Raw genomic sequence first — 20,271 nt, forward strand, 5'->3', positions numbered from 1 at the left:
TCTCTGAATAAACTGACACAGGCACACTGCATCCTCCCTCCTGAAACAACAGCAAATGATTCATTATTAACATGCATGCAAAACACACCAGCTTTTAATTCTCTCATTATTTTAAATGATTCAGAACAGATGTTCCCGTTTCACAAATATTTTCCTTAGCATGATCATAACAGACTACTGAAAAATTAATCTTTCTGGAGCAAGTCTAGGGGCCATCAAACCTTGCAACTGCAAAGTGTTCGCTTCAATGTCTGCAAAAACCTCAACCTTGATTTTTTTTGGCCAAGACTGGCGAACAAGCCTACCTGCCAGCCTAATGCAGCTGCGTACTCAGACTATGATCATTTCAAAGGTGAGTCAAAACATTAGAAATCCAACCAGTGTCTGTCTGTGTGCATGTGGATGAATGTGTGCATGTGCATGAATGTGTGCATGTGGATGAATGTGTGCATGTGGATGAATGTGTGCATGTGGATGAATGTGTGCATGTGGATGAATGTGTGCATGTGGATGAATGCGTGCATGTGGATGAATGTGTGCATGTGGATGAATGTGTGCATGTGCATGAATGCGTGCATGTGGATGAATGTGTGCATGTGCATGAATGTGTGCATGTGCATGAATGTGTGCATGTGCATGAATGCGTGCATGTGCATGAATGCATGTGTGATGTGCATGCTTGCAAGACAGTTCGCATGCCCATCCCATTTGCTTTTCCACACGCCAGTCTTATTCAGAATTAACTGGCTTTGTTTGCCATAAATATCTGGACTAAATCCAGTGTGGCTAACAATGCACCAGTCTAGCTTTGTGTAGGCCTTCCACGCTTAATAATATTCTTCACACTCTGTTCAAATGGTGTTTTTTAAACACTTCACCAGTCCACCGAACCCTAAAGCAAATCGATTCATAGCTGGGTTAATTCTCCAGAGCTGGGTACCATTTTGTGACATGCATTTACAGTCCTTTAAATGATCATAACGTAAATTAAACGGCAACTAGAACTATTATTTTTACTATTGTCATAAGTACTCAAGTTAGATAATGACACAGACTTACAAAAATATAAAAAAATTTTCTTCTTTTTATTCAGGTTTTTGGTGTTCAAATTTATGTCACAACTTTTGGTTTCCATGTTACGAAGCATGAACGTAGACAAACAACCGGTGGAGTTATTTTTAATTCTTTGTCTGCAGGCCATTTGGAACATATTGGACCAGTATCTATTAATGTCTCAGTTAAGTAAAGAAAAGTCAACTTCGTAACACAGCGCTGAAAGTCCACGAAATGGGGCACTGGCCTTTGGCTAGTACTTCTCATAATTTACTAGCCAGAGAGCAAATGTTTGTAACATGGTTTTCCCTGGTACCCTGGGCTCTGGAGAATGACCTAGCTACAAAGACCCACACCACACAAAATGTACCAACCAGTGTTCTGGGGAAGGAGCTTCAGCCACGCAGCAGTCCATCGAACCATAAAGCAAATCTATCCTAGCTACAAAGACCCAAACCACACAAAATGTACCAACCAGTGTTCTGAGGAAGGAGCGTTCAGCCACGCAGCAGATGGCGGTGTCAAGGTCATGTAGATTAGCCAACAGCTTCAGAGTTCCCTCGTCGCCAGTCCGACATTCCACCGCAAGCGCCCCCTGGCAGACAGCGTACATGCAGTCTTCTGGACTCAGCACCTGAAGACAGAGACAGTGGGGGGTCACAACTTTTGCACATCACAACAGCCATGTTCCCAGGCCTCAGACTAATGAATCTCATTGTTTACCCTGGGTGTTAAATGGTTATTGCTGACTCTCAACCACTAACATTCTGCATGTCTGATTATTTTGAGTTTGACTTTAGGATTGCTGGCTGATTTAAGAAACGACGCCTCAATGCTATGATGCCTCTGTCATTTATTGCTGACTTGCCCAATCTCCACACTCAAGCTCAGATACACGCACAATGAAACTCATACAGTAGAACCCCCCTTTTAAGACCCCACAATTTAAGACTTCCCCCCTTTTAAGACCTTGTTTTTCCAGACTTTCTGTTCATAACGTCTGTAAAGTTACCTCCATTTTAAGACTCCCTCCTTTTTAAGATTTTTGGAGTTTTAAAAGGGGGTTTCCACTGTATAAGAAAGAATGACAGGACGATGTAAAGACATAATATAATGCAAGATATACAGACCTCTGCTATAAGATGGTGCCAGTTCATCCTCTCCAGGCCAGACACGGCCAGAATGATGGCATCGTAGCCGCTGCCGTCTTCAGACAACTTGCGGAACCTGGTGTTCAGGTTACCACGCTGCGGCATGGTCAAGGAATGGCAATGTGAACATGTGTAGAGATGCATGCTGGGAATACAACTCTCTTGAATGGCAATGTGAACATGTGTAGAGATACATGCTGGGAATACAACACTCTTGAATGGCAATGGGAACATGTGTAGAGATGCATGCTGGGAATACAACTCTCTTGAATGGCAATGTGAACATGTGTAGAGATACATGCTGGGAATACAACTCTCTTGAATGGCAATGTGAACATGTGTAGAGATACATGCTGGGAATACAACTCTCTTGAATGGCAATGTGAACATGTGTAGAGATGCATGCTGGGAATACAACTCTCTTGAATGTGTATGCCTGTAAGTTGAAAAGCAGGATAGTAGCAAAATGCTGCACAAGCGTATGTCCTTCAATGCCTGAATTGCTTGGTGAGCTTATATATACTTATTCATGGAGAGACTCTCTCTCCGACTTTCTCTCTCTCACACACACACAAAAACTCTCACACACACATAACGCTTTACAGCCATACTGACACGCACACAACCACCACTACTTCCACAAACACAGAACTATGCACTAGCTAACACAAAAACAATCAGCAACCACAAAACGGGCACACAACACAGCCAAGGATACAATGTTCTCAATCTTGAAGTTGGGGAATTTTCGCTGCAGCTGGGCTGCTCGTCTCAAAGCGCTGGTGCCGATGACGCTCCCGGGGGGAAGGTCGGCCAGCTTCTTCCCACTCCCAGTGTACTTGGGGTGCATCACTACTGCATCGTGGGGGTTGTCTCTCCTGATGGCGAAAAACAACATTGTTAAAAGTTAGCATTGTGGGAAAATGTAACAGGGTGGGGTTTAAGGTTCAAGTGTGGGGTTGGAAAAACCGTTGCTGGACAGTCATACAAAACAAAAAAAAACCACACACAAAACATAAACAAGGAGACAAAAGAACTCAGAAAAGCATACACACACCCACCCCGGCAAGGGAAAGGAAGTCAGCTAGAACATGATACAAACATTTTAGATCCTGTTCAATGCTCAGCTTCAACACCAAACCAGATAAACATGCAACTAAAGAGAATAAAATATCACCAGATTTCATGCACGAAAACATGACTTTGTACAAAATAAAAGCCAGTGAACAGTTTTGAAAAAAACAAAACACACACAAAAACTAATGCAAAATTGATCAAACAGGAATTCTCAAGAACAATCTCTGGTTTTGAACTACCTCCGTCAAACCCATGCCTGTGAATTATAAACAGTGACAGAAATGTATTTGAAAATGTCATGCTTGTAGTAGTATTATTGCTAGTTTACTTCTGGAGTATACAACTCAATGTGTAAAGTAGTGTTTGTCAAGATTAAATCACACGGCAGAAATTAATATGTAAAGCGCGGAGAGCACAGTTAATTGTGGTTCGGGCTATATAAGCTCACCATAATAATAATAATAATAACAAGAAGGGCAAAGCCCATACGACTCACATGCTTTACACATTTTTCCTACCAAAATACATGTGACCTTGACCCAAGGTCAAGGTCATCCAAGGTCATGCAACACAAAGCTGTTAATTCAAGACATAGGAAGTACAATGGTGCTTATTGGCTCTTTCTACCATGAGATATGGTCACTTTTAGTGGTTCACTACCTTATTTTGGTCACATTTCATAAGGGTCAAAGTGACCTTGACCTTGATCATATGTGACCAAATGTGTCTCATGATGAAAGCATAACATGTGCCCCACATAATTTTTAAGTTTGAAACAGTTATCTTCCATAGTTCAGGGTCAAGGTCACTTCAAAATATGTATACAATCCAACTTTGAAGAGCTCCTGTGACCTTGACCTTGAAGCAAGGTAAACCAAACTGGTATCAAAAGATGGGGCTTACTTTGCCCTATATATCATATATAGGTGAGGTATTGAATCTCAAAAACTTCAGAGAAAATGGGAAAAATGTGAAAAATAGCTGTTTTTTAGGCAACATTTATGGCCCCTGCGACCTTGACCTTGAAGCAAGGTCAAGATGCTATGTATGTTTTTTGGGGCCTTGTCATCATACACCATCTTGCCAAATTTGGTACTGATAGACTGAATAGTGTCCAAGAAATATCCAACGTTAAAGTTTTCCGGACGGACGTCCGGACGGACGGACGGACGTCCGGACGGACGGACGACTCGGGTGAGTAAATAGACTCACTTTTGCTTCGCATGTGAGTCAATAAAAAGGAACATTACTGCTACAGAAATAATCATAAAAATGTACATTGGAGATAAAGCTTAGTTGGACATATTGTTGTCGGGGTGGGTTGGGGGGAAGAATGATATTTTTTGCGTGAGATGACTTATGTTCATCCGCTGGACCCAAAAAGCAACAACCACCAAATCAAATCAAATCACTTATGTTCAATTTTACAATCCGCCCAACGCAAAACAAACAACTTCACAGCATTTTAATATGCTCCAGTTTTACATTTAAATCAACTTAGCAATTGCTGACTTACCTGAGCATGACTTCACACTTTGCAGTAGGAAAACAAATCAAATTATGACAACCATGACAAAACAAAATTAAAGCACACGCTCACTTGAGAACTGCTCCAATCACAAGACCGTGAGGAATTTCTGTGGGGAGATCTTTGAGGGAGTGGACAACGAAGTCCACCTTCTTCTTCTGCAAGGCTTCTTCCAGCTCCCGAGTGAACAGAGACTTCTCTCCAATCTGCACACACAAAAAGGAGGAAATCTTTGTACATGTTCAACAAACAAACAAAATCAAAAAACAAGAAAGGTAGGTTGTTGGAACGTTTGTTATTGACAAAACAATACGTTACATTCACAAATATATCAATCAATCAATCAATCAATGAGGCTTATATCGCGCATATTCCGTGGGTACAGTTCTGGCGCTCTGCAGTGATGCCGTGTGAGATGAAACAATGAGTAACAAGAACTTAGCTTGATCCAATGTTTCGGCCGCTTGTTGGGAAAGTCCCAAGCGATTGAAACAAACAAACAAACAAATAGACAAAACCAATCCCTCCAAAAATGAAAACCAAAAACATGTACACAGAAAATAACAAGTCGCGTAAGGCGAAATTACTACATTTAGTCATGTCAAGCTGTTGAACTCACAGGATGAAACTGAGCGCACTGTATTTTTTCACCAAGACAGTACAGCTTTGTCAATCCCTGCGTGAAGGAAATCGCTCACCTCCCACGTGCAAAACGTAGTGATATTGACACGCCAGATTAGCGCGGTAGTGATTTGTGCTAAGCAGGAAAGCGCACTTTTCTGTATTCTTGTTAACTTTCTCAGTGATCGCGCTAGGTATTTTTCCAACCGGTATGACGTCATGAGCTGGCTACAAGGCTCTCACGAAAATCGGTAAGCTTGCCAAGGCAACCAGTAAAAGACAAACAATGACTTACAATACATTAAATCAATGTCAGTGATATGCGGACGTTTTTTCTCCCCCCACCCCCCCCCCCCCCCTCAAAGCAACTGTCGCACAACTTGACAGTGACACATCAGCAGCCGCTGTGAGAGAGAGAGAGAGAGAGAGAGAGAGAGAGAGAGAGAGAGAGAGAGAGAGAGAGAGAGAGAGAGAGAGAGAGAGAGAGAGAGAGAGAGAGAGAGAGAGAGAGAGAGAGACTTCCGAAATAAAATATGAAAGCAAATAGCAATCACGCAACTGGAAGACTTACTCACTAGTTACTTACTGTTACAGTTTCACTTTCGCCTAGTCTTTGTTGTCAAAAAGTTTTCACGCGCAGAGCCAACAGCCTTTCTATGACTTAGCGATTTTGAATGGTCTTCGAGAGATGAATGTTGAAAATTTCGACAACCTCTTGTGTAACCATTTTTTGGACGTGTTTTTTTGCAGTCTTCACAAAACATGAGAAAGTTCTCCCCCTCCCCCTCTGTCCGCAACCACAGAAACTCTTTGCACCATTTTTCCTGAAATCGTTTGACAGTGGAAGATGCCGATGTTGGTTTCTTTGTCGCCGCTTGAGACTCAGGCTCTGCAGATGTACTAGGCCGTGAAGTACTTTCACTTTCAGTTCCTTCATTCAAAGGCCTTTTCTCACCTCTTGGGGGTAGAAAAGACAGTAAAGATCGTTGCTTCTTCATCGCAATCCACTCGCCTCACAAAGATCTAAGCTGGTGTGAGTACGTGATTTCCCGGTATGATGCTATGTCGGCTATAGTTAGACGCCGTCCCTTATAACATAAACTGAAAGATTTTACGATGGACCGGGAACCGAAAGAAATGGCGCGAAAAGTATGATGTCTGATTTTTGACGTCATGTTTGACACCTTGACATCAAGTGTCATCAATGGAGACATAATCGCAACATTGTAGCGCTGTCACAACAAGCCATCCAAATCTCTCTCTCTCTCTCTCTCTCTCTCTCTCTCTCTCTCTCTCTCTCTCTCTCTCTCTCTCTCTCTCTCTCTCTCTCTCTCTCTCTCTCTCTCTCTCTCTCTCTCTCTCTCTCTCTCTCTCTCTCTCTCTCTCTCTCTCTCTCTCTCTCTCTCTCTCTCTCTCTCTCTCTCTCTCTCTCTCTCTCTCTCTCTCTCTCTCTCTCTCTCTCTCCCTCGTACTGACAAACGATTTTTGTAATTACTACTTTTTTTTTTACCGGTCAAACCAAATAACAATCGGTACGTCTGACCGACATCCACTTTTTTTTCCGGTATTGGCGAATCTTAACCGGTAAAATACTGGAAATTACCGGTAAACGCGATCCCTGCTTTCTGAGCTTGTTTTGAATATAACCTATCATATCTATATGTTTTTGGAATCAGGAAATGATAAAGAATAAGATGAAATCATTTTTGGATCGATTTTTTTAATTTTAAACGTAAGACTAATTAATCTATTTTTGTTAATTGTGATCACATCTTAAGAGTAAACATGACATATGTATATATTTTTAGATTTAGAATGTGAGGAAGAATACGATGCAATTAATTTTAAATCTGTTTGCAAAAAATCGATTTTAATGACAACTTTAATGAGCAAACTCATTAATTAATTTTCAAGCCTCCAAGCTGAAATGCAATACCAAAGTGCGGGCTTCGTCGAAGATTACTTGACCAAAATTTCAACTAATTTGGTTGAAATATGAGAGCGTGACAGTGCCGCCTCAACTTTCACGAAAAGCCGGATATGACGTCATCAAAGACATTTATCCAAAAAATGAAAAAAACGTCTGGAGATACCATACTCAGGATCTCTCATGTCAAGTTTCATGAAGATCGGTCCAGTAGTTTTCTCTGAATCGCTCTACACACACACACACACACACACACACACACACCACGACCCTCGTCTCGATTCCCCCCCTCGACGTTAAAACATTTAGTCAAAACTTGACTAAATGTAAAAAGAGAAGGGAAGGAAAACAACAAAAACAAAATTCAGGACGGCTGACACACATCAGTGATTGTAAAACCTGTAGCATGTTGCACCTTCCCACCCACCCATGAAAATAAGAAAAGCTCAACCTCAATCCTTAATTCTGTAATGATGACAATGACTACACCCAAAGAGGGACAGACAGACGTAATTGTTTTCTTTTCCTTCACATCTGCTATGGAAAGGAATTTTTTTTTAAGTAAAACTAAAAGAGAGAGAGATATACCTAACCAAATAACCTTCTTTAACGGCCATAATAAAATTATTAACAACCATCATATTTATGTTTTGTCTTTGCCAGCTACTTGTATTCTGGGACCTTACTTGTTTATATACGACGCTTTCACACCAACGGGAAGTGACAGGAAGAGAGTAAAAGCTACACTAAATACAATGTACACACACACACCTATACACACACCCATGGCCGTACACACACACCTACACACACACCCATGGTCGTACACACACACACACCTAAACACACACATGGCCGTACACACACACACACCTACACACACACCCATGGCCGTACACACACACTTTTGACTTGGGCCTAAAAGATAATGTCTTTCTTTCTTTATTTGGTGTTTAACGTCGTTTTCAACCACGAAGGTTATATCGCGACGGGAAAAGGGGGGGAGATGGGATAGAGCCACTTGTTAATTGTTTCTTGTTCACAAAAGCACTAATCAAAAAATTGCTCCAGGGGCTTGCAACGCAGTACAATATATTACCTTACTGGGAGAATGCAAGTTTCCAGTACAAAGGACCTAACATTTCTTACATACTGCTTGACTAAAATCTTCACAAACATTGACTATATTCTATACAAGAAACACTTAACAAGGGTAAAAGGAGAAACAGAATCCGTTAGTCGCCTCTTATGACACGCTGGGGAGCATCGGGTAAATTCTTCCCCCTAACCCTCGGGGGGTGAAAAGAAAATGTATTCCTCACTGAAACATTATTCAAATCTAAGCCCTACTTCCCAAATCCTGTTAAACCCCTTTACCATTACTTTGGGCTGACATCCGCTTTACAGTTTACCCAATCCTTCCCTCTCACCCACAACAAACACACATACCCCCTCCCCCCAATACAACCACCTCTTCCCTTCTACTCCAGTTTTACTGAAGTCCGACTATCTCTCTACATCAGTACATGCACTTAATTCTAAGGTCAATGAAAAATAAAATAATCTTTTATTAAACAAGCTGTTTCCATAAGTTCAATGTTCTTACCTTTGACAGAGCAGAGTCCAGTATCTTGTCCCCAGTTGTGTGCATGGTAACTGAAACAGTCATGAAACACAGACTTTATTGACATTTAGCTTCAGGAGTTTTCACATAAAATGCTTTTATGACAGATTGTGTCATAAACAGACTCAAAGTGGAGAAGAAAAGTTTACCTCGGGTTGCCGCTTTGGGATAGGACCTGAGAAGCAAATAGCATCTATATGGGCTGAGATTTCAGCTGATATTGTTCACGCAAGAATGAACAGTTAATTGTATAATTGTTAATTAGTTGTATACAGAAAACCTAAACTTGTCACCTAATATAAGGGAAGAAAAAAGCAGAAAAAAAGCAGGAAAAAAAAGACGGGGTAATCGTAAAAGGATTTATTTAAAGGACGACAGACTAAAAGAAAGAAAGAAAGAAAACTCAAATTTAATTAAAACTCCCACACATAAATTAGGTCTATAGAAACAAGAGCACTGACAAGATGAAACAAAATACAATAGCTTATAATATCCAGCTCTCTTTGATCATTAATAATATACCTACTTGTTTCAAACTTGAGGCTGGCATCTCTTCGTTTTAAGTGTTCTATGACAGTCCTAGTCTGTATCAATGCCAGCTGCAACAGACAAATCAGACATAAGTGCATCAGTTTATTGTTAAATTCAATGTTCAAATCATTGACTACACAATAACCATGTACAGGGCCTAGCATTGGAAAAAGTGAGTTCAGCTTACAAAGGCGGGGGTCTGGGGGGGGGAGGGTTTGGGGGGACAAGCCCCCCAAATTTGAAGAATTTTTTTGGAGATTTTTTAACCTAAAAGAAGATTGAGCAACTAAATTATGCCTTCACCAACAAGCAAAACACAGACAGAAAACTGACAATCTTGTGTTATTTGGCCTAAAAGTGCCATTCCCACTTCCAGGAATACCTGGATTCTTTGTCACTGAATGGCTGACCACGTTCAACAATGTCGCTTCGAGACATTATTTCAAGTCTAGAGCCACAAAACACCGGCACAAAGCATGCTCCCGCGATGCCAGAGGAAGTGCATGCTCCAGCAAACTGTCAAACCGATTGAGAATTGAACAGAACGGCGCACAAAACGAAAGCTGGGACTGTTTGAGTTTACCGTTTGGGAATAACAGGTTTTTGCATTTCGGCGTACACCAAATCGAGTTCCGAGTACTGGAGATGTTATTTCGGCGTAAAGTACGCCGAACGGCTTACAATGCTAGGCCCTGCATGTATAGTGCTTACCCACAACATTCACTGACCTTTCAATATGAGCAACGTACTTCACTCCAGTCAGAGTCCACACATACACAAAAGTTTGTTTGTTTGTTTATTTGTTGCTTAACGTCCAGCCGACTACGCAGAGCCATATCAGGACGAGGAAGGGGGGGATGAAGGGGGCCACTTGTCAAGCGATTCCTGTTTACAAATGCACTAACCCATTACTTGTGTCCCAGCAGGCTTTAGTAAAACTAAATTAATACCTACTGGAAGATTACCAGTTTCCAGTATGTTAAAATAGGCTTAACCTATCTACTGCTGGACTTACATCAGAACACTAACAGATTAAACTATACATGAATCGCGAGACAAGCGGCAAGAGAAGAGATTTTTGGAAAAAATACAGGTGAATGAGCAAGAAGGCAGAAAAAAGAAAAGAATTCATGAAGAAAAAGAGAGCATGACAGGAAAGAGGAACCAAAAATCTACCTAACAGCAAACTAGAAAGCTCCTGCGGTTCCAAAAACAGGAGGGGCCTTTAATTTCATAACCGCAGTGCCCCACTGCGGGAATACACAAAAGTCAAAACTCCACAACAAAACATAATAACTTCAATATAAATATTTGTACATTAAATTCTGTATGAAACCTAAAAAAGCACACACACAACATACAATTAATTACGTCTTCTACAAATGTACTTTTAACATATTTTGTACCAATCTTTGCTTACAAAAATTACATTAATTTGTAATTTAGATAATTTTCTGCAGAATGTTTTTTTTTAATTTATTTTTTTTAACATAATGTTTGTCAACGTGTTTTAGCAGATTTCAAACAACAACCTCAAACTACATTCTTTTTGCATCAGCACATGTATTTGTTATGAAAATAAACCAGATATCTTTTGTCACTTGTCTGTTACTTTGCTTTAGAACATAACCACAAAAATACACACATTTTACAGAAAATAAACCCCTAAAAGTAAAAGACCACACAGCTAACAGCTGTACAACGCATGACTTTCCACCCATTCCAAGGCCATGGAAGCAAAAAGGCAAATGTCAAAGTTGTGTGCACAGAAATTGCGATGCAGGTTGCATCAGAGCAGCTGCATCAGAGTTCGGTGCCCAGTGCATACGTGTTTAACTTTCACTGCCTCTATTTGCAAAAGCGGGATGGGAGAAAACTGCCATTGTTCCCCTTACTCCGGGGGCAGACCAGAACAATATGTGTCCCACATTTGCTAAGAAGGTTCAGTTTACAGTTTGTAGCTCAACCTTCAGAAAAGCAAGAACAGCACAAATTTTTTCAGAGGGTTGAAATCTTATCAGAGATACAGACCTGTATAAGAGCAGTACAGCTCTACTTTGTCTCCTTTTTGCAACTTTTGCTAGATGGAAGGGAGAAACCTAGCATTGTATTCGGCGATTTGTTGTTAAAGAAGAAGGAGAAAAAGATGAAGTATTACACCAAATCTACCTACAAATCAAGCCAAAACGGCTACAAAATGCTTGAAACAATAGAATGAATAGAATGAGTACAGTTTAAGACTAAGAGTCTTTTTCTTTTTCTTGCTTTCTTTGCTGGTCAGTTATAGGATCACCTAAAGACCCCCAAAACTCTTCTGCAGACATGGCGACTTGCATACAATGGACCCCCCTAGTTTTAAAACACTCTTTCTCAGACATGTTTGTACACACATTCAGTAATTATAAACAGTTTATCATTTTAAAGCTGAGACCTTCTCTTTTCATTTTGTTAAGAGCTGATTTTCACACGGATTTCTTGGCAGTCTTAAAATGGTGTTTCACAGCACTGTACATGATATTTAACTACAAACACCATGTAGTACCTCTACCAGGCATAATATAATACATATCAACCCAGCTGTCCTCTTTTCTGTTCAAAATGGACATACAGTTTTCACACCCCCCCATGACTGAGATTGCAGGAAGAAGTTTGATTTCACATCTGAGAGATCCATGTCCTGTTGGTTGCGAGCAATACCAGTTTATTCTTGTCACAAAATGACCTCAACAGGATATGAATATATATATTATACATGTATGATGCCAAATCAGGCTCATTTGCATTTTCACTGTCATGTCCGGTTCAACTCAAAGGGAAACGAAAACCCACGTAAAAGAAGAAATGACACGCAATTCAAGAGATATAATATGTATGCACAAGTTGATGGTAGACATTTCAATAAGGGAAATATCAAACAATTGTTCATTATAGGTTCATCTATCAGATTGTCATGTCAACAAAACTTAGCTTCTGCCTTACTAGAAGTGATAGATACCTGCTATTCAGACTTGGTCGTGTGACAGACGTTTTCTTCCACACGAGATTACGTTGATTGTCTAACTCAGCCTCACGGCTTTGTTAGACATCAGCTAATCGAGTGTGGAAGAAAACTCTGTCACACGACCAAGTCCGAATAGCATTTATGTCTCACAGCTTCAACAGAGGAGAGAACAAACACGTTTTGCGTACTCAAGCTTGACAAACCTAAACACAGGAGCAGTCATTGTCGAGAGATCTACTTTTTGACGGAAGTGACCGAACAACTATGAATGATGTCTCTGTATATATGTGAATGACGTCACAGTCATCGTCACAGTCTGTATCTTTTGAAGCATCGCATTCTTCATGACGTCTTTCTGTGTCTGCATCCGCAAAATGTTTGTTCTTTCTGGGATCTTTGTCATCTATGTTCAGAACTCTGTCCTTCCAGTTTCAGACTAACAGGCCTCCTGAGCGAGCCACTTTCCAAGGGCAGCTAAATTCGCGTATGGAAACAGTAGCCTACTAGCTGTCATCTGGGATGCCGGTTTCAGTATTCTCAGCGTTGAAGAATTTGTAAAGAGAAGAAACGATAACAGCAGGAGAAATAAAAGTTGTGCGTGCATTTTGGGGCTTTTGGAGGGACGATTTCGAGTTTGAATCCGTTCTTGCACATGCTCCAAAGCATGTAACATACAATCTTGCACACGTTTGCTTTAGTTGCAAAGAAGGAAAGCATGTGACATACTTTTTTTTAAACAAATCTCATTTGTACAATTGCTAAATTTTATCATTACATAAAATCAGGTACAATGTACATGTACTGCTAATATCTATATAATAATAATAATAATAATAATAATAAATGAGCATTTATATAGCGCAACATCATAACTTTACAATTATGCTCTTTGCGCTTGACACATTTAAAATTAAAACACAGTTATACAAGCATTTACATCCACATTCATAGTAAACCACGCTTAATTAAAAGCATACACCATCAAAGATACATTACAAAAGATACAGGCATAAGAGCAGTACAGCTCTAATTACTGAGCATTAAAAAAACACTGATCTCCCAATCCCAGGACAGTTAAGAGAACACTTAAGTTAAATACATTAATAATCAGTCCCATCCCTCTCTGAAGTGTCCTCATATCTGTCTTATTCTTAAGGCGACACTTTGCTGATCATAAGTCAGATAAGTCAATACTCAGTATCTGTACAGATAACACTGTGAAATTGAATGTAAGTTTTTGTAACATACATTTACATCTAAACAGCCTTTCTTGTAACAGTGCAAACTGTGACTGTGAGGTAAATTTAAGTCTGTTCATTGTGCCAAAAGTATCTACCATAATATTAATATTCCGCTAACATTTATTTTGGCAGCATATTATGTTATAATCTTATACCCTGGTAACCCCTTTTTTTCATGCACATAAGGTTAGTCTGCTTAACCTTTGTTGATGTTGAGTTGAGTTGCAAGCTTTCAGTTTCATGTTATTTGAATTTAAACTTGTGTTTTGACATCTTGACAGAAGTGGGTGAACATAATAGTTAATACACTGTCAGTGTCAGAGTTATGATACCATGATTGGACATTTTCCATCCTTCTGATTGAGTGTAATAGCTGCAGGCAATTGTAAACTATACAGATCTTCCCATGCCTTAAACATCAACCTAGACTACTATTAGTACTACAATGTATACTACTTTTGTTCACTACCCAAGAATTCCCAGCTTTTAATTAGGAGTAATACCCCAGATGTCCGGGAGGGGGGGGGGGGGGGGGGCGCAGTACTGTATGGAACGAGCAAGGCCAGTTAACAAAAACAGTAACAATGACAAAAATAACTACAAAAAGTTAGATATATTCTGCCAAAGTCATACAAATTAATACTGCATGTATGTTAACCATGTGATCATTCATATTCTCAGGTATTAATAATTTTCACGACTCGGAGTCTGAGAACAACAGAGACTAAATTAAGTCAGCAACTACCCAGGCTTCGACAGATTCTCTAACTTTCTGTAGTTAGTTGAGTCAAACATTGTTACTGTTTTGGTTTTAAATTGGTGCCTACACCATTCTGTGAATCGCTTCTCATGTATGTCAATTCAATGTGAATACTGAATGTGTATCCGACAGAACACTGATTTGTGAATCATTAAACATTCAATTTCAACCTGATAGTTTCAGAATTGGGTGTATAAAAATACATATGAATTCAAAACAATGCCTCAATATATATATATATATATAAATATAAAGTGTATAGCCTATTCAAAACAATGCAGTGTATATAATTAGCAATGACACATGAAATTTTGATATTAATGGTTGAATGACAAAAAACACACCATTTTAAAGAGATCAAAATTCTGAGCACATAGCGATTTGTTTTATTTAAATCGGTGCAGTAGTTCTCGAGATATGGTCATTTTAGTTGAGAAATGTTGGGCGTCATTTGAGGACAAAGCTAGTAGCTAAATACATGGCACATAGACTGATAGCTGTGGCAATAACATGAAATTTTGAAATTAATGGTTGAATGACAAGAAACACACCATTTTAAAGAGATCAAAATTCTGAGCACATAGCAATTTGTTTTATTTAAATCGGTGCAGTAGTTCGCGAGATATGAACATTTTAGTTCGAAATCACTTTGCTTTGAGCGAGCCGAGATCGCAACCTCTTCAGGCTTTTGATCGGCCGAGTTTCGCATTTTTCGGGTCCAGTTTTGCGCAGCATAATCGTTGTGAATAAGTCATTTCTCGCTCGATTCTTTTGATTTTTGGCTTAAATGAAACAGAAGTTAATGTTTTATAAACTGCATTTGAACCGTGTATGCCGATGGAAGTTTTCAGACCAAATTTTAGTGAAACTCACACGAGTAATATTCACCGTCATGCTGACGGAGATGTAGCTTCCGGTGGGTCGCGGTTTTCTGTATGCGAAAGATGTAAAGCTTTCTCTGATTGGTTGCAAAATATCACAGCCCTCCAATGAAAATTACGGTACTCCCAGCAGTTTGAAATGAACTGGTCGTCTGCAAAGAGTGACGCGAAAATGGCCGCGAGAGGCAGTGAAGACGAACACGCACTTTCACACTCAAAATATTCCAAAACACATCTTTTATTAATTTCATACAGTAAACTTTGTTTTTGAATCATTTCTTTATTCATTCCTTTTTCATTTGATACATAATTTGTGACTCACAAACATCAATTATGCCAATTATTTTTCACTCAAAGTGAAAAAAAAGTGCCTTTTCACTGTGTCCTCAGTTGACGCTGGGCGATGTGGCAATGCTAATATAATCCTATCAGGCCAACAATGATCGAGTGTAAGTTTGTTTGTTTGTTTGTTTGCTTAACGCCCAGCCGACCACGAAGGGCCATATCAGGGCGGTGCTGCTTTGACATTTAACGTGCGCCACACACAGGACAGAAGTCGCAGCACAGGCTTCATGTCTCACCCAGTCACATTATTCTGACACCGGACCAACCAGTCCTAGCACTAACCCCATAATGCCAGACGCCAGGCGGAGCAGCCACTAGATTGCCAATTTTAAAGTCTTAGGTATGACCCGGCCGGGGTTCGAACCCACGACCTCCCGATCACGGGGCGGACGCCTTACCACTATCGAGTGTAAGTACTGTCACTGTATGTAATCAGTCTTTTTTTTTCCCTGAGCTGGACCTGATCGTATCCATCACAGGTTTAAATTGAAATAATAATTAGCCTCAGGCTTTAGTCCGTTCTGAATGTTGATGGTAAAGAAGGAAGTAGGGGCGACTGGATAAATGACTCAAGGTGGAATGGAGGAGGTGGGCGTGGGCAAGAACAGTACGTGCTTAGCTGTTATGGCAGGCCACGGTGATACACTCTGGCCATTAAACTTCACTGATTCACCCGGTGATATATTCTGATAACGATGGCCTGCTCTATAGTATAGATGCCTACGGCTACACCTGTGACCACGATGAATCTGCAGTTTCTCGCTCGCCTATGTTTGATCACCTTCACACAACACGGAACTAACAAACCGGATACATCCAACCGATTTCACCCCAAACATTGGGCTACAAACAAACAGATTTAACACACTCTCAACCGTATAGATTCAATTGAAACCTACAATATTCCTTCAAAATTACGTTTTGGGGATCTGGGAATCATGGACCGACATCCACTGACACAACAGGTCAGGCTGACTTCGTCTGCATCGGCCCAACCATACGTGGCTGAATTCAATGACAAAACGCACACTTACCTCGCTCTTTCTGGAGCCAACCCGTACTCTTCTTTCCCCCGACATCGTCTTCGAATTGTCCTTACTAACTGAGACTCCTATGCTTGCAGTTTTGACGAGAAACACAGCAATCAGTTTCCCAACACCAAACAGGACATGTGTTGCGAATGTGTATGCAGTTGACGCAAGCGCAGAGAACTCGGTGAATGACGTGACGTCGAATTTCGGTGCACAAAAGTTTCCAAAGTTCCCTACTAAAAAATGTCCCCAGATGGTAATGTTGAACTTTAGCGTTGTAAATTCAGGAACGGATTTCTACTGCAATTTAAGCTTCCAGTTTTGCAGAACCTGCTCTTGTAAGCGTAAATATAACTTTGAAGTTACGGAATGAACTTTACATTCACATGGGTTTTAGAAGGAAACCATAGCTCATAGTCACAGACATTTTTTCAAAGGAGGGGAGACACCTCTGTTCTCGTCATTTTTTGTCGATCAAATGACCAAATTAATTAACCATACTTAATGTTGGAGCTCAACCCGTCAATTAATTTCACGAGAAATATTCTTTGGTTGAATTTAAAGGGACTTGAATATAAAAAGCACACCAAGAAGTCAATAATGCCACTGTACATGATCTGAACTCTGAATTTACAACGATAAAGTTCAACATTATAGAAACGTGATATTCAATCCCTTAATATTTGTGCAGTTCATTTAAAAACGTTAATTTTGATGTGAGTCTTGTCAGCCCTAATTTGAATTCTTATTACTTATTACTCTGTTTTCTGATTTATTAAATTAAAATCTAGTTTAAACCATAATATTTTCAGCACTTTCTTGTTTCACTACTAGCTGGAAAACTGAGTCATTCACACATATTGTGAATGCCTCACGCAAATAATTATGGATGTGTAAAGGCAAGAACGAGTCTTTCGTCAAAGTGTAAGCGTATTTTTTTCACGGGGTAACAAATATAATAGCACCAGCTTCTGTACAGTGTCAATATTCGGGTAGCAGAATGGGTAGTGTTCGGTTCAGCCATAGATGTGGTTCAGCTTATGGCCTTCGGGTATATAGGACTACCTTAGGGTGACAAATTATGCCTTGATCCTCGAAAGCACTTTTGTTCCTGTTTACAAAACAAGTCAGACTATGTGTCGCTGAAGGGGACAAGTCTAGTGCCTAAGTGTTGGCCAGGGGGAGGGCAGATCGAGTCGAGTCAGCGCAGTGGCACGTACTGCATATTATTCGTATTTCAAGACCTATGTTCCCACGCCGCCTGAATTTCAAAGATTACTTTACTAAAACAATCGTATTCAACAACAACAACAACAAGAACAACACAACAACAACAACAACAACAACAACAACAACAACAACAACAACAACAACAACAACCCTCGTGGTGTATGTGTGTGTGTGTGTGTGCGTGTGTGTGTGTGTGTGTGTAGAGCGATTCAGACTAAACTACTGGACCGATCTTTATGAAATTTGACATGAGAGTTCCTGGGTATGATATCCCCGGACGTTTTTTTCTTTTTTTCGATAAATGTCTTTGATGACGTCATATCCGGCTTTTTGTAAAAGTTGAGGCGGCACTGTCACACCCTCATTTTTCAATCAAATTGATTGAAATTTTGGCAAAGCAATCTTCGACGAAGCCCGGGGTTTGGTATTGCATTTCAGCTTGGTGGCTTAAAAACTAATGAGTGAGTTTGGTCATTAAAAATCGGAAATTTGTAATTAAAATTATTTTTTTATTAAACAATCCAAAAACAATTTCATCTTATTTACGTCTTTTTCTGATTCCAAAAACATAGACATATGTTATATTTGGATTAAAAACAAGCTCTGAAAATTAAAAATATAAAAATTATGATCAAAATTAAATTTTTGAAATCGTTTTAAAAAGTATTTCATCTTATTCCTTGTCGGTTCCTGATTCCAAAAACATATAGATATGATATATTTGGATTAAAAACACGCTCAGAAAGTTAAAACGAAGAGAGGTACAGTAAAGCGTGCTATGAAGAACAGCGCAATCGCTACCGCGCCAAACAGGCTCGTCACTTTCACTGCCTTTTGCACTAGCGGCGGACTACGTTCAGTTTCATTCTGTGAAAACCTGGGAATCGAGTGGTATGTGTGTGTGTGTGTGTGTGTGTGTGTAAAGCGATTTCCAGAAAACTACTGAAAATATAGTAATGAAACTTTAATTTACATGTGATTTTGTCTCGATTCCCCCCTCGATGTTAAAACATTTAGTCAAAACTTGACTAAATGTAACAAAAAACAAACAAGTCGCATAAGGTGAAATTACTACATTTAGTCAAACTCACAGCATGAAACTGAACGCACTGCATTTTTTCACCAAGACCATATGGCATCGTCAGTGCCCCGCTGGAGGAAAAGGCAGTGACATTGACAAGCCAGTACAGCGCTGTAGTGGTTGCGCTTTTCTGTATCTTTATTCTTTTTAACTTTCTGAGCTTGTTTTTAATCCAAACATAACAGAATATTTTTGAAATCAGGAACCGAAATCGATTTCTGACATTTTATTTTAATCATAATTTTCGTATTTTTAATTTCTTTAGCTTGTTTTTAAAATATATATATATGTTTTTTGGAATCAGAAAATGATGAAGAATAAGATGAAATTATCTTTGGATCGTTTTATACAAAATAATTTTAATTACAATTTTCAGATATTTAATGACCAAACTCATTAATTAATTTGTAAGCCTCCAAGCTGAAATGCAATACCAAAGTCCGGGCTTCGTTGAAGATTACTTGACCAATATTTCAATCAATTTGGTTTAAAAATGAGAGTGTGACACGCCTCAACTTTCACGAAAAGCCGGATATGAGACATTTATCAAAAAAAGGAAAAACAGTCTGGAGATGCCATACTCAGGATCTCTCATGTCAAGTTTCATGAAGTTCGGTCCAGTAGTTTTCTCTGAATCGCTCTACACACACACACACACACACACACCACGACCCTCATCTCGATTCCCTGTCTATGTTAACACTTTCTACCCCACCTATGTTGACCAATTTTGTTTTAGCCAGACCAGCTGTGCTGCAGCAGGTCACTCAGAATTGTAGTAGCTGTGTAGGAACTGTGTATCAACACGCTGGAATGCAGGCGTTAGATCAACGTTACAGGAAGCGACTGAAGCTAACAGTCTGAGCGAATATATCCCTACCTGTCCGTACTTGATTGATTCAAAAGATTGTGACAATATTTGAGAAATTTGGCAACACAACAATGCTGCCACTTTAATTCCTCACAAAAATAACTGCAAGATTTCCAGTGCATTTCGGTTAGGTGTGTACCCAAGTCGTTGACCTTTCAAGTGGAATTCTTCCTTTGAACAAGAGAGAGAAGTTTTGAGGTTAACTTGGGTACACCGAAGTGAGAACTCAACAGCACCTGACTGTTACTCAGGGTCACCTTAACCTAAATTTGTGCAAAGGTGGAATAACTGCAAGGTAAAAGGAAAGAGAGAATGCTT

General features: G+C 39.7%; 1 protein-coding gene across 1 annotated transcript; it reads right to left on the reverse strand.

The window, feature by feature from the left end:
• Position 1: 1 nt before the first annotated feature.
• Positions 2-16,953, reverse strand: LOC138974549 (porphobilinogen deaminase-like; the record flags this gene model as incomplete). Its single annotated transcript, XM_070347265.1, has 8 exons — positions 16,775-16,953; positions 9,508-9,580; positions 8,964-9,013; positions 4,882-5,015; positions 2,923-3,082; positions 2,184-2,300; positions 1,529-1,687; positions 2-40 (listed from the first exon to the last, which is right to left on the reverse strand). Coding segments are annotated over exons 1-8 (777 nt in total), but the record flags the coding sequence as incomplete, so codon positions are not given.
• Positions 16,954-20,271: the final 3,318 nt, after the last annotated feature.

This window comes from Littorina saxatilis, linkage group LG8 (assembly GCF_037325665.1).
Source record: "Littorina saxatilis isolate snail1 linkage group LG8, US_GU_Lsax_2.0, whole genome shotgun sequence".
Lineage (NCBI taxonomy): Eukaryota > Metazoa > Mollusca > Gastropoda > Littorinimorpha > Littorinidae > Littorina > Littorina saxatilis.